Raw genomic sequence first — 15433 nt, 5'->3', positions numbered from 1 at the left:
GACATGTACCATATCAATGTCTATTCACTCATAGTCCCTTGTATTACTAATAAGAGCCGCATTGCATAAGAGCATGCTCGCCGACCTGACCCAGCAGGTTTTACATACAGTCATCACAACACAAACCACATTTTCTTTTACTACGCCATTCTGTTATTAACCGCGGCGTGCATTTAGTCATATACTAGTTTCACAACAGTGATATGCAGAGTACCAGGCTCAGCTAGGGGCTACAGCACGGTGTATGGTCATTACCTTTCGGCTGGGCTCAGAATACTGTAAGTCCCGGGCCAACTGCAGAGGGATGGCCGGGTCGGTACCTGAGGCCGTAATACAGACACTGCAGATTCAGTAAATAGGATGTTACTGTTTATATCAGGGGTGGAGAAGATTGGCTCTCCAGCTTTAGCTTTGGTTGTCCAGGCATGATGGGAGTTGTAGTTTTGCAAGAGCTGGAGAGCCAAGGTTCCCTACCATTGGTTTAAATGGATGTATACACTTTTGGTTTCCAAGATCTCCGCTTGTTGTCGTCTAATGGTGCGTTTACACAGGCAGATTTATCTGACAGATTTTTTAAGCCAAAGCCAGGAACAGACCATAAACAGGGAACGGGTCATAAAGGAAAGACTAAAATTTCTCCTCTTTTCAAATGCATTCCTGGCTTTAGCTTCCAAAATCTGTCAGATAAATCTGTCTGTGTAAACGCACCATAATTCCCAGATGCAAATCACATGACCAGAACACATTCTACTACAACTCCCAACATCTAAATTCTGGGAGTTGTAATTTCACCACATCCATCATCCAAAGACAACATTCGCACTCCATTCCTGGCCATGGTGGCTCCACTTTGCAAATCCCGAATTCTGACCACACGGAACGGTAGGCGCTGCTCATGTTTCTGGTTACTATTACAGATGGTAGAATTAGACTTATGTCATGCCACTATTTATATCTAACGCTTTCCCTTTAAGGGAGCGTTCACACATACAGGATCCGCAGCAGGTTTGTTGGTGCAGATTTGATGCTGTGTCCAGTTATTTGGATCAAATCCGCTGGGGTCCTTCCCGGAGGGATATCTGGCTGGTCCTGTGTTTAGAGACTCTTCAATGAGGCTCCACGGGCTCTTCTTTTGCATAATCAGTGGCTGCGGCGGGGCAGCGCACTTATTGGCTGAGCGTGACCAGCAGATGCCTGGAACTCCTGAAGCAAGCCGGAGCGGGGAGGAGGTGATGTATGCTCCGGCCGCCGGGGACGGTGCAGATCCAGTAAGTGTGAATGTACCCTAAGGGTATAAACCCACAAACACCGTATATGCAGCGTATTTACTGCTGCGATACGCAGCAGATTAGATCTAAATAACTGAACACAGCATCAAATCTGCTGCATATTTGTTGCGTATCTGCTGCGTATACGGTACGTGGGTTTGTACCCTAATAGACGAGAGCTGCTCTCAGGGCATGCTGGGAGTTGTGGTTTTGCACAGAAAGCAATAGTCTCCAACGTACTTCTCCAGAAGGCTATCAGGGCACGATGGGGGTTGTAGTTTTGATACAGCTAGGGAGAACTGGTTTACAGAAACAATACAACACAGGTGTCAAACTTAGGCCCGTCAGCTGTGCAAAATGGCTGTCCAGGCATGATGGGAATCGTAGTCTTGCAACAGCTGAAGGGCATGAGTTTGCCACCCCTGCAATACAAGGAGCTAATCATTTTGTGCATCTACTTCTTTTCTAGCTTCGGACGATACAATGACAGGCTACATGGACCTCAGCATTTGTAGCCAAGGCCTCGGAGATCAGTGTGACCCTGACTGGCGTTCACTTACAGCAATGCAGACAGCTGACCCAGTATTCTGCCGGCTTCCTACCCCAATACCATCACAAATAGTCACTACACCCCCCTGCATATAGTTAGGAGCCCCCCGGACAGGTAACAGTGATACCTGTGAGAACAAGACTTCGCCCCCATTTGTGAAGCAATTTAAAGAACTCGAGAGCCGACATGTAAGGAAAGGAGAAAGGAATTGCAATAATCTGCTAAGAAAACCACCAGGCTCTGCGAAAGCACGATGGGCCATCTCTCAGGCCTGTGCTCTCCGCTGCTGCCAGGGCTTCTGGCTGCCCGCCACCTCCTAGCAAAGGGAATATCGATTCTAAGACTGATGCCATTTAAACAAGAGGGGAAAAAAAAGCCTTGATAATAAGTAAGCGTGCCTGTGCTGCAATGCAGGTCTTATGGTATTCTGAAGGGTCCGGACCATCAACATGGTGGAGGACAAGTAAGGTGTAGGGCATTCACCATCAGCATGTGGTTGGCAATGGGTGCTCTATATGCCATGCGAACACACAAGTAGATGGTAGGCATCGGTCGGTATGTACTGGGGCTGGGCTCTGGCTTATACACAGAAGCAAACACTGCAAGGATGTGACGCACTGGTTCCAGCAGTCAAATGAATGGCCGCTTATACAATACATGTACGTCCCGAGTCATGACGTAAGCCTTAAGGCCCTATTCCACGTAACAATTATCGGCCGTATTTGGCCGATATCAGCCGGCACGGCCGATAATCGTCCTGTGGAATAGGAGGCAATGATCAGCAGGCATCGTTATGTCGACTGATCGTGGAAGTCGTTTGTCTTTTAACATGTGAAAGACAAACGACTTAAATAGCAGCGATGTGGTGGCGCCACTCCGTGTAATAGGAACAGCGGCAGCAGACCGCCGCTATATCCTATGGGCTGCACGGACGACCAGCAATCACCTGGACAACCCCCCCGCAGCCGTGGAATACGGCCTTTAGGGTCCAAGCTGACAAAGCGACTTAACGATCGCAAACGAGAGCTACCTGAAACCGATCACCATGTTACACGGAATGATTGTCATTAGTGACAACCGTTACAACAATCGTTTACTCCACCTGATCCCAGCAAAAGAATAAACCATGTGGAATTATGGTCCAATTACACGAAGGGATACTCCGGCGAAAATCTTTTTCTTTCAAATTAACTGGTTTTAGAAAGTTAGAGATTTGTAATTTACTTCTATTTAAAAATCTCCAGCCTTCCAGTACTTGTCAGCTGCTGTATGTCCTGCAGTAAGTGGTGTATTCTTCCCAGTCTGACAGTGCTCTCTGCTGCCACCTGTCCATAAAAGGAATTGTCCAGAGCAGCAGCAAATCCCCATAGAAAACTTCTCCTGCTCTGGACAGTTCCTGACATGGACAGAGGTGGCAGCAGAGAGCACTGTGTCAGATTGAAAATAAAACACCACTTCCTGCAGGACCTACAGCAGCTGTTAAGTGTGGAAAAAGAAGTAAACAAATAACTTTATGAAGCTAGTTGATTTGAAAGATTTTCACTGGAGTATTTTAATCCCAAGTCCAATTGACTTGAAGAAAGATGCAATACCACATGTAACCATGGAAAGGAGTGGTGCTGTTACTGGGGGGTGGGGGCCCATTTAACCTCAGTACAATGTCCAGGCTAGTTTTGCAACAGCTGGAGGACCACAGGTACCTCCATCCCCGATACACAGCATCATAGAAATCCTCACAAGCCTAAGTGTCACAATGCTGGCCCAGGTCTGACAATCCTCCCCCTCCAAAAACAACATGGTGGCCGCTACCTCCCACACATTATGCAAAAGGTCCCAGAGAAGAAACAACTGGCTTGTCATGATGGCAGAGCTCAGACCAGTCTCAGCATGCCGAGCAGCTACACAACCACAATGTACAATATACATGCCAAAATCTATTTCCACAAATAATAAAAGAAAGAGAAAAAAAAAAAAAAAAAAAATCATGTGAAAGCCAAAGAACATGTCTCCACAACTCCCGAAACACCCCACTGACACAGTACTCCATCATGTGGAGGGGAGCATTCCTGCAACGTTCCAGGATCGGCCAAGATTTATTACCGTTCTGGATCAGTGGAATCTCTGGATCAGTGGAGTGGTGGAGTTAGTACTGGATCTGCTTAGGGTCCATTTACACAGAAAAATTATCTGACAGATTACCTGCCAAAGATTTGAAGCCAAAGCCAGGAACGGACTATAAATAGGGAACAGCTCATAAAGGAAAGCCTGAAATTTCTCTTCTTTACAAATCCATTCCTGGCTTTGGCTTCAAATCTTTGGCAGATAATCTCTCTGTATAAATGGACCCTAAGGGCCCTATTACATGGGACGATTATTGTGCGAAAAATCGTTATATCATTCTAATTAAAACGATAACCATTCTGTGTAATTGCAGGCAAGGATCGAAAAATCGTTCGTATGTCTTTGATTCAGATCTGAACCTAAAATTATCGCTAATCGTTCGCTGTAATTCCACATTCGTTCGCTCAAGTTCCGCATTTGTTTACTAATCGTTCAGTGTAATTGTTCATTGTTTTCCTGGGATCAGAAGGAAAAAAACGATCGTCGTAACGATCGCAATAACGGTCATAGTAGCGATCGTAACTAACGCCCATCGTTCTGTGTAATATGGTGAACGATTTCAGGTTAACGATAAACAATCTCGTTTGCAATCGTTTATTGTTAGTCGTTAATGGTTAAAAAAAAATCGCTCCGTGTGATAGGACCCTAATGGTCCTTTTACACGGAACGATTTATCGTTCGAAATTGCACGATAACGATCGAGTTCGAACGATAATCGTACGTGTAAACGCAGCGAACGATCAAATGACGAGCGAGAAATCGTTCATTTTGATCTTTCAACATGTTCTCAAATCATCGTTTATCGTTCGCAAAAACTTCGCAGATCGTTCAGTGTAAACAATCATTCAACGATTTCACCTATGTGTGAGATAGGCTTAAACGATCGCATAACGATTTTTCCGTACGATGTATCCTTCTGTCTAAACGCTGATCATTATAAAAAAAACATAGTTCATTCAAAATCGTTAATCGTGCGATCGGAGAATTATCGCTCCGTGTAAAAGTACCATAAAACAATGCAGGTTACTTTCTAAAAAACTTTCTAAGGCACCGGGAACAAAGGGGAAAAAAAAAAAGAAAAGAAAAGAAAAAGTTGCCTCCAAGGGAAAGTGTAAAATTTCTCAGATGCTTTAGAAAAAAAGAAAGTGAATGACATATAATGAAAACCCACACGACACACAAACCACAGAGTGACTACTAGTGACTCCATAGTAGAAGCTCAATCTCTGCAAGACGCAAAGGCATGAGGAACCTTCTGCCCTCCAGCTGTTGCAAAACTACAATTCCCATCATGCCTGGACAGCCGTTGGCTGTCCAGGCATGATGGGAATTGTAGTCTTGCAACGGCTGGAGGGCGGAAAGTTCCCCTCAACCCTGCTTTAAGGGTATATCCACACACTGATCAAACATCAGAGCCGTATCTGCGGCAGAAATCCAAGGCCGACTGTCAGCTCCCTGCCACGGATTACTGTATGTGCTGCCACGTGCTGCCAAGAGGATTAGCTTTACTGTAATTCTGCTTTTTTAGGCAGCATTCACAGATAGAGGAGGTAGCTACTTATACTCTGATGGCATAAAATGAATAAAAAAATAAACAAATAAAATAAATCTATGTGGAAATGGCGAAAACCGTACAAGCATGAAAGAATAGGGGCTGCTGTGTGTCACTAGATCTGATGCAGATTTTACACGTAGTGCGAACACTGCTTTAGGCCACGGCTAAAATCCATGACTACTTCAGCACAAAATCTGTCCAAATCGGCACCTGAAAATCCATGGTTTCACCTACTGTGTTCACCAATCTGTGACTTTCCAGTTGCTCTAAAACTACAATGGCAGGTTATGATGGGAGTAGTAGTCCTGCAACACCTTAAAGAAGCAGTTCACTTTTTATTTTTTTCTCCCCCCCGGGTAGCCGCTGTCATGTATACTTACAGAAGATGATCGGTGTCCCGTTCCCGTCGGTCAGTTCCGTCCCGCGGTGCCGTTCACATCGGGCGCGCGCTCACTTCCGCCGGCGCTGTGACTCCTCTTCTCTCCCTTGTCATTTGAACGCCGGAAGTCACGCGCTTCCATAGAGAATGCATGGAAGCGAGTGACTTCCGGCGTATAATCACTGGGCAGAGAAGAGGACTCGAAGCAGCCGGCGGAAGTGAGCGCGCGCCCGGTGTGAATCGGGGACAGGTAAAAAGGTCCTATTCCACGGAACGATCATCGGCTGTATTCGGCAGATATTGGCCGTTACGGTCACTAATCGTCCCATAGAATAGGAGGCAGCGATCAGCTGACATCGTTCATGTCGGCTGATCGTTAAAGTCGTTTGTCTTTCAACATGTTGAAAGGCAAACGACTTATATAGCAATGACCTGCTGCCGGTGCTCCGTGCAACAGGGGTGGCGGCAGCAGACCGCTGCTATATCCTATGGGCTACCCGGACAATCTAGCGATGACCCGGGGAGCAAACCCCCACCCCCTGCAGCTCCCCCCAGACTCACCCGCTTGCTGCTGCCGCGTATAATAGCGGCATCAGCAAGCAGGGAACGAGGAACAAACTAGCGCAAATAGCGCTCATTTGCTCCTCTCAGTCGGCCCGTGTAATAAGGGCCTTAAGACCGCAGAGGTCCGACCTCAGTACTGTATCCCCCACTGATCTCAGTATTGGCCCCGACTTCTGTGACATAAATAGAGCCCCAGGTACGGCATGTGACCCGCGGCTCTATCCATTCCAATGGAGCCGCCGGAAAGAGCAGAGTAAACCAGAAGAGCGCTGTACTCTGCTCTCTCCGGCACCTCCATAGGATGAAATAAAGGCTGGGGTCACGTGCAGTATCCGGGGCTCTATTCATAACACAGAAGTCAGGGCCCGATACGGAGATCAACAGGAGGGTACAGAGGTCAGACCCCCTGTGATCTCCTACCTTTCCCCTATTCTGTGGATAGGGGAAAAGTGGATTTTGCCCAGACAACCTCTTTAAAGAGTCACGAGTGGCCACTTCCAGATCAATGGCGAGATTCTCTTCCAATCCAGAGTTCGGCTCTCTATGGAATGGATCCAATGGTCGGGCACATTATCACCTGATTCAGTCTCCGTGCCCACGAAGAAAAGATTCAGGATTAGACTTGAAACTCACCGCTGATCCAGAAACAGCCACTTGTGACAGGGACACTGTAAAAGACACAGGTTGGGGGGGGGGGGGGGGGGGGGGGGCACTTGCCTGTGCAATGCTGAAAAATCCACATTTCTCCCATAGGAAAATCTGCATGGCATGGATTTCCGACATGGATTCTGAACAATTTTGCATGTGATGGAGCCCCTAACATCCAGATTGTAGTTCAAACCCTGCAGCATCTATAGAACTGCTCATCCTGAGCCTCCTAGTGCACGACCAGCATTCCAAACAATAGTTAAGACAGGAGAGAGGGCAAGTGTGTAAATATACGTAATGATAAAAGAAGGGGGTGCTCTCATGCATTAAGATTTCAGCTCCGGAGATCTATTGAGAAAATCTATGAGAAAATAAAACGCCGACACACTTGAGTGATGCAAAACAGTGGCGGTCCGACCTTCTGTCCCCCCCACCACATTACGCAATGGAGGGCGCACGTGACCAGGGCGGCAGGAAGGAGCTGGCAGCGAGGTTCTCATCCTTGCAGACCAGTCTTGGTTTCACCCCCGATTAAACAAATTATACACTTATAGCGGCGGGTTGAAAAAAAAAATTAAATTGATCAAGATTTAAGCTTTTCAGTTTAAACAAAGCGTCCGCCCTCCATCTGGTTCTCAGCTGGCAGAACCCGCACTCTCACAGCCCAACAGAGCCGCGCTGAATCAATACCACTATAGACAGCGGAGCAAACCACCCCACCCCCACCCCACCCCACTTCTATTTAATAACCACAAGGAAACTGATCTATTCAGCAGAGCTCTCTAAGAGGTGAAAGCTTTACAAATCCAGCTGAACGTCTGCATTTAGCCAACAATACGGGACCTAACTAACCGTGAGTAAGGAGTGAAATCAGGAGCTGAATGGCATCGGCTGTGCCACCGTGACACCGCGCCATTGAGGCAGAACACGTTCCGCTGGCTGGAAAGGACGGATAAATCACACGTTAAACATTTAGATTCCTTCTGTTAGCAAACACCAAAAGCCTTTAATGCTGAGCGACTGCAGCTTCTCCATCACCCTACAGCCTGATCCCATAAATCAAATAATGCACAGGCCGCCTATGGGGGAGAGAGCGCCCACTGGGAGGGAAGGGGGGGCAGCTTAAAGGGACCTCATACATGTGTATTCTCACAGCTACACTCAATACAGCGCTGTTCATTCAACTCTAACATCACGCTTCCATGTGACTCCTTGATCAGGTGGGATGCAGATGTTCACACAACGTACATTTTATAAGAAAAGAACGGCCGTTGTTTTCATAGTGTAATATGTTGCATTGAAGTCGTTCACCAAATTGTATGGACGTGTCAATTATTTCCGGCCTACATGCACTGATTTCAACAACAACGGCCTTTTTTAAATGTCAAAGACGACTAGTCACGACAATTGTGTGAATATAGCCTTAGGGTCCGTTCAAATACATAAAATCTGCTGCAGATCCTGTACTTGTGAAAGGAACCTTAGGGTGGATTTTTCTCATTGACTTAAATGAGGATGAAAACAAATGGACAGTCAATTGCGCCAGGCTCAGCAAATGTACAAAAGGTAGGAGGGCGCACATCATCATAGCAATACACTCAATAAAGGTGGAGTTTTCAGCAGTGCTGCACATGAATGGCTGTCCTGAAATGCTCTGCCATCCTCTACATACAAGAGCGGGGAGCGCAGGGTTAATGTACTGCTGTACTATGGGACATCTGGGTGTCTGGCAGCAGCCCTGTCCATATTACAAATCACATGATAGGAGATGCGGTTTTGCAGCAGCTGGAAAGTGAGGTGCCAAAAGCAAATTTTAAAGACCAGCACAGGCATTTCCAGACTTTTACTCCATATGTGGCCATGTATTAGGGAATCTGTCAACTTTGGAGGGAAAAGCCGACCCCTAATATGTATAAGGGGGGGGGGGGGTTAACTCTTCCCTAATGGTAGAAATTGATTGAATAATTATTTTTTTTTTTATCCCCATGCAGATGCATCTTGAATCCCCTAAGAACACGTGCATGCCCGGCTGAGCCGAATGCGCATGTGCAACAAATCAGCTAGCGAAAACGTATATAACCAGCTTGGCCCCTGCAGAAAAATATAAAATAAAAAAATTGAACAAAGACCCCCAAAATCATGTGAACAACCTCTCTGCATGCATCTTGCAATAGATAGAGGATTGTCGTGCATACAGATCACACCAAAAATTTAAAAGGAAAAAAAAGTGACGACCCCCCCCCCCCTTGCAGAATGTCACCTTCCATTACGTGAGAAATGCAACTGCAGCAACATATCTGTCACCGGGAGGATTTGCGCTCGGTGTTTGCCTATAGCCGGCCACCTGCTTACACCACTTAGAGGGAGATACTCTATCAAACGTTCCACTTCCAGCTGTTTTTAATGTATACTATGCGGCGTTCTGGGCATTCGGGCCATTACTTGCGTGTCAGGCTCAGCAAATGTAAAGGTGGTGGTCATGGGTGGGAGGAGTGAGGGCGCACATCATAAGACGGCAATACAGTCAATAAAGGTTGAGTTTCAGCAGCGCAGCACATGGACGGCTGTCCTGAAATGCTCTGCCGACGGCTACAAGAACGGGGAGCACAGGGTTAATGCACTGCTGTATTATGGGTCATTTAGGTGTCTGGCAGCGGCCCTGACCATGGAACTGGTACCAATTCCGAATCACACATAAGGCCCAGCAATAAGTACTTCAACTGCTGCAAAACCACATCCCCTATCATGCCCCAACAGCCGAAGGCTGACAGGAGACGTGGTTTTGCAGCAGCTGGAAAGCGATTTCAAGGCAGACAGCACCACAATACATGTCACATCTTCTCAACTGTGATGCTGCATTGGGTGAAGGTTGCAGGGAGGTGCAGAAACATATAACCAAGTGGAATTGATGCATTTTAGAGGACTGGAGCAAAGGTGGGGGTACCCCTAATAGTGCCCCTAACCAGGGCAATGCACGACTGATGTAGTTACATAGATCCATTTACGCTACAACAACTCCTATACGTCCATCTATGACGTCATCCAGGGATCTTGTGAATGCCATAATACTACTGGAACCAGATCACCGACATGATCCCAGTACACAGGCTGCAGATCACCGACATGATCCCAGTACACAGGCTGCAGATCACCGACATGATCCCAGTACACAGGCTGCAGATCACCGACATGATCCCAGTACACAGGCTGCAGATCACAGACATGATCCCAGTACACAGGCTGCAGATCACAGACATGATCCCAGTACACAGGCTGCAGATCACAGACATGATCCCAGTACACAGGCTGCAGATCACCGACATGATCCCAGTACACAGGCTGCAGATCACCGACATGATCCCAGTACACAGGCTGCAGATCACAGACATGATCCCATGTGCAAAAAACACAATCACTGCATATAGTATCAACAGATCTTACATGAACCCTGTATATAGATCCCAGTATACAGGCAGCTGACATTCCCTGTGTATAGATCCCAGCATACAGATCCCTCACATGCCCCGAGTATAGTATAGATCCCAGTATACAGGCTGCTGACATTGCCTGTATATAGATCCCAGTATACAGGCTGCTGACAATGCCTGTATATAGATCCCAGTATACAGGCTGCTGACATTCCCTGTATATAGATCCCAGTATACATGCTGCTGACATTCCCAGTGTATAGATCCCAGTATACATGCTGCTGACATTCCCAGTGTATAGATCCCAGTATACAGGCAGCTGACATTCCCTGTGTATAGATCCCAGCATACAGATCCCTCACATGCCCTGAGTATAGTATAGATCCCAGTATACAGGCTGCTGACATTCCCAGTGTATAGATCCCAGTATACAGGCTGCTTAAATTCCCAGTGTATAGATCCCAGTATACAGGCTGCTGACATTCCCTGTGTATAGATCCCAGCATACAGATCCCTCACATGCCCTGAGTATAGTATAGATCCCAGTATACAGGCTGCTGACATTCCCAGTGTATAGATCCCAGTATACATGCTGCTGACATTCCCTGTATATAGATCCCAGTATACAGGCTGCTGACATTCCCTGTATATAGATCCCAGTATACAGGCTGCTGACATTCCCTGTATATAGATCCCAGTATACATGCTGCTGACATTCCCTGTATATAGATCCCAGTATACAGGCAGCTGACATTCCCTGTGTATAGATCCCAGCATACAGATCCCTCACATGCCCCGAGTATAGTATAGATCCCAGTATACAGGCTGCTGACATTCCCTGTGGATCTCTATACATAGTGTATATCTATCTCTGTACATAGTATATACATCTCCTACATTATCCCTGTATATAGTACATTGATCTTTTACATGGTGATCCTCCATAATAATCTCTATATACAGTCTGTAGAGCTCCTCCATAATAATCTCTATATACAGTCTGTAGAGCTCCTCCATAATAATCTCTATACAGTCTGTAGAGCTCCTCCATAATAATCTCTATATACAGTCTGTAGAGCTCCTCCATAATAATCTCTATATACAGTCTGTAGAGCTCCTCCATAATAATCTCTATATACAGTCTGTAGAGCTCCTCCATAATAATCTCTATATACAGTCTGTAGAGCTCCTCCATAATAATCTCTATATACAGTCTGTAGAGCTCCTCCATAATAATCTCTATATACAGTCTGTAGAGCTCCTCCATAATAATCTCTATATACAGTCTGTAGAGCTCCTCCATAATAATCTCTATATACAGTCTGTAGAGCTCCTCCATAATAATCTCTATACAGTCTGTAGAGCTCCTCCATAATAATCTCTATATACAGTCTGTAGAGCTCCTCCATAATAATCTCTATATACAGTCTGTAGAGCTCCTCCATAATAATCTCTATATACAGTCTGTAGAGCTCCTCCATAATAATCTCTATATACAGTCTGTAGAGCTCCTCCATAATAATCTCTATACAGTCTGTAGAGCTCCTCCATAACCCCTGCATGAAGAGCTCTCCCATACAGCATGTATACCTTAGTGCAGATATATTATCCCTGTATATAGTGAGAAGCTCTAACATGACCCCTGTATATAGTGAGTATATCTCTTGATATTTAGTGAGAAGACCCCTGCACACAGTATATACAGTGAGATCCCTTCCATAACCCAACACAGTCCATAGATCTCCAGGATCCCTGCACACAGCCAGGAGAGGGCTCACATGTAGATTAGATGTCTAATGTGAGCTCTTACACAGGGAGTAGATCTCACCCCAGATCCCGTACACAGGGAGTAGATCTCACCCCAGACCCTGTATACAGAGTAGATCTCACCCCAGATCCCGTACACAGGGAGTAGATCTCACCCCCGATCCTGCATACAGAGTAGATCTCACCCCAGATCCCGTACACAGGGAGTAGATCTCACCCCCGATCCTGCATACAGGGAGTAGATCCTACATACAGTGAGCTCTCACCCCCATACTGTAAACAGGCAGTAGATCTCTCCCTCATGCTTTACACAGGGTAAGATGTCATCCCCCATGCTGTATACCGGGAATAGATCTCAGCCTCATGCTGTATACAGGGAATAGATAGTGGCACATAGCGGTATATCTCGGTATACAGTCGTATATCTCGGTATACAGTCGTATATCTCGGTATACAGTCGTATATATCGGTATATCTCGGTATACAGTCGTATATATCGGTATATCTCGGTATACAGTCGTATATATCGGTATATCTCGGTATACAGTCGTATATATCGGTATATCTCGGTATACAGTCGTATATATCGGTATATAGAGGTATATCTCGATATACAGTCGTATATATCGGTATATAGAGGTATATCTCGATATACAGTCGTATATATCGGTATATAGAGGTATATCTCGATATACAGTCGTATATATCGGTATATCTCGGTATACAGTCGTATATATCGGTATATCTCGGTATACAGTCGTATATATCGGTATATAGAGGTATATCTCGGTACACAGCGGTATATCCGGTGATGACCCCCCTCCGGGCCCCTCAGCCGCGGGCCGGGCTCTTACCTGACGAGCAGGAGATGAGGAACACGGCGAGGGCCAGCTTGGTGGCGGCTCCCATGGCTCCGGATAGATCCACACGGCACAGTAGTACTGGCGGTAATAGTATGGCGGCGGCGGGAGGACGGGGGCTGCGCGGGGCCGGTCACCAGCCGGAGGGCAGAGTGAGGAGCAGCAGCAGCCGGGAGAGCGGGGCCCCCATGTCCCGGGGGTGGCGGCGAGAAGACGGCCACTAGTGTGTGCGGCGGGGGAGGCTCCTCTCGGTGCACGGGCACACGCCGCTCCCTGCCAGTCACTGGCTCCGGTCAGGCCGCTCAGTGTCCGCGCTGCGTGTCCGGCCTACGGGGCGCCTCCTCCTCCTCACGCTGAGTCCTCTCATCGCTGCCCATTCAGCCGCACGGAGCTCGGGCAAGATGGCGGCGCCGAACGATTGTTTTTGTTTTCTCGCCTCCTCCTCCGCGACTAACAGCCAGGGCGGGGCCGGGCGGCTCGGAGCTGTAAGTGACTGACAGGTAAGGAAGCCAATCAGGACGAGAAAGGGGCGGGGTTTCTGGATTCCATCTTATAGGAGGGAAGGATTTGGGAGCTAGGTTCAGGAAGAGGCGTGGTTAAGGGGGCGCGGTGACGTAGTAGCGGGGGCGTGGTTTGGGGAAAATGTTGGAGCCGCGGTGACAGGGGAGATAGCGCTGCTGGGACACACGGGCTCGGGTGCAGTACCTGATAATGGGCGCTGGGGGCGCCAGAGACGTGTGCAGTGAATGGCATTGATTAGCTGCTGATAACACCTGTCAATCTATTGATGTGGAAGCAGGAAAATGGGCAAGCAGAAGGGTCTGAGTGATTAACCTCACAGCTAAGCTCTAAGGGCCCTATTCCACGGGTGATTATCGTTCCGATTATCGTTAAGTCGTCGGAATCTAAGCCATAATCGTTCGGTTGAATAGTAGTTAACGATTAACGACCGAACGAGAAATCGTTGATAGTTTAATAAGACCTGGACCTATTTTTATCGTTGCTCGTTCGCAAATCGTTCGCATTGAATAAGATGTCGCTTGGTCGTTCGCAGTAGTGACGAACACAATAGCAACGACAAGACGACCGCAACGGCCAAATAGTTACAATTCCTTAAAGCGTTTTTACAGACTGCGTCCTCTTCCTCGGTATGTGCCCTATTCATGGTATTTATCATCCGTCACTGCAACAGTGTAAATTCTAGGGAATTGCACCAGTCTGACACAGCGCTCTCTGCTGCCACCTCTGTCCATGTCCGGAACTGTCCAGAACAGGAGAGGTTTTCTATAGAGATTTGCTGTTGATCTGGACAGCTCCTGACATGGACAGAGGTGGCAGCAGAGAGCACTGTCTCATACTAGAAAGAATACACCACTTCCTGCAGGACATACATCAGCTGATAAGTACAAGAAGGCTGGATCATTTTCAATGGAAGCTATTTACAAATCTGTATTACTTTCTAACACCAGTTAATTAAAAAAAAAAAAAATTCCCCAGCTTGCCCCTTTAAAGGGGGTATCCAGCAAAAATCTTTTAGATCAACTGAGTTATACAGAATCCTAATTTACTTCATTTTAAAAAATCTCAAGTCTCCCAGTACTTATCAGCTGCTGTATGTCCTGCAGGAAGTGGTGTATTCTTTCCTGTCTAACACAGTGCTCTCTGCTGCCACCTCTGTCCATGTCAGGAACTGTCCAGAGCAGGAGAGGTTTTCTATGGCGATTTTCTACTGCTTTGCACAGTTCCTGACATGGACAGAGGTGGCAGCAGAGAGCGCTGTGTCAGACTGGAAATAAAACACCACTTCCTGTAGGACATGCAGCAGCTGATAAGTACTGGGAGACTGGAGATTTCTTCATGGATGCTATTTACAAATCTGTACAACTTTCATGTATATTTGTATAGCAACATATTTCATCGGAGGGGAGAGGTATGGACCATCAGAAACAACGGCCACCATTGATCTCTGTAAGATTATGAAAAATTAATTGTTTATGGAAGAAAGTGTAAAAAATGCTATGGTACCTTAGGGTACTCTCCATCTGTTACAAACCTACAACTCCCAGTCAGTGACTATCAGGACATGCTGGGAGCTCTATGACCGGGATGGGAAACCTACTGCCCTATTATATTAGGGAATATTTTATTTCTAATCAAAAAATCTCCAGTTTTCTAGTACTTATCAGCTGCTGTATGTCCTGCAGGAAGGGGTGTATTCTTTCCAGTCTGGCACAGTGCTCTCTGCCGCCACCTCTGTCCATGTCAGGAACTGTCCAGAGCAGCAGCAAATCCC

At 46.7% G+C, this 15433-nt stretch overlaps 1 protein-coding gene across 1 annotated transcript in view; it reads right to left on the bottom strand.

Annotated features, from left to right (window-relative positions):
• Positions 1 to 13604, bottom strand: part of ACVR2A (activin A receptor type 2A) — a 46377-nt gene extending 32773 nt beyond the window's left edge. The window contains exon 1 of the mRNA XM_069982667.1: positions 13135 to 13604. Within this exon, the coding sequence (XP_069838768.1) occupies positions 13135 to 13189 (55 nt within the window). The 5' untranslated portion in view covers positions 13190 to 13604. The remainder of the gene's footprint in view (positions 1 to 13134) is intronic.
• Between the last annotated feature and the right edge of the window lie 1829 nt (positions 13605 to 15433).

Source organism: Dendropsophus ebraccatus, chromosome 9, assembly GCF_027789765.1.
Source record: "Dendropsophus ebraccatus isolate aDenEbr1 chromosome 9, aDenEbr1.pat, whole genome shotgun sequence".
Lineage (NCBI taxonomy): Eukaryota > Metazoa > Chordata > Amphibia > Anura > Hylidae > Dendropsophus > Dendropsophus ebraccatus.
The sequence above is the reverse complement of the archived record's forward strand: the minus strand, read 5'-3'. Positions and strand labels throughout refer to the sequence as shown.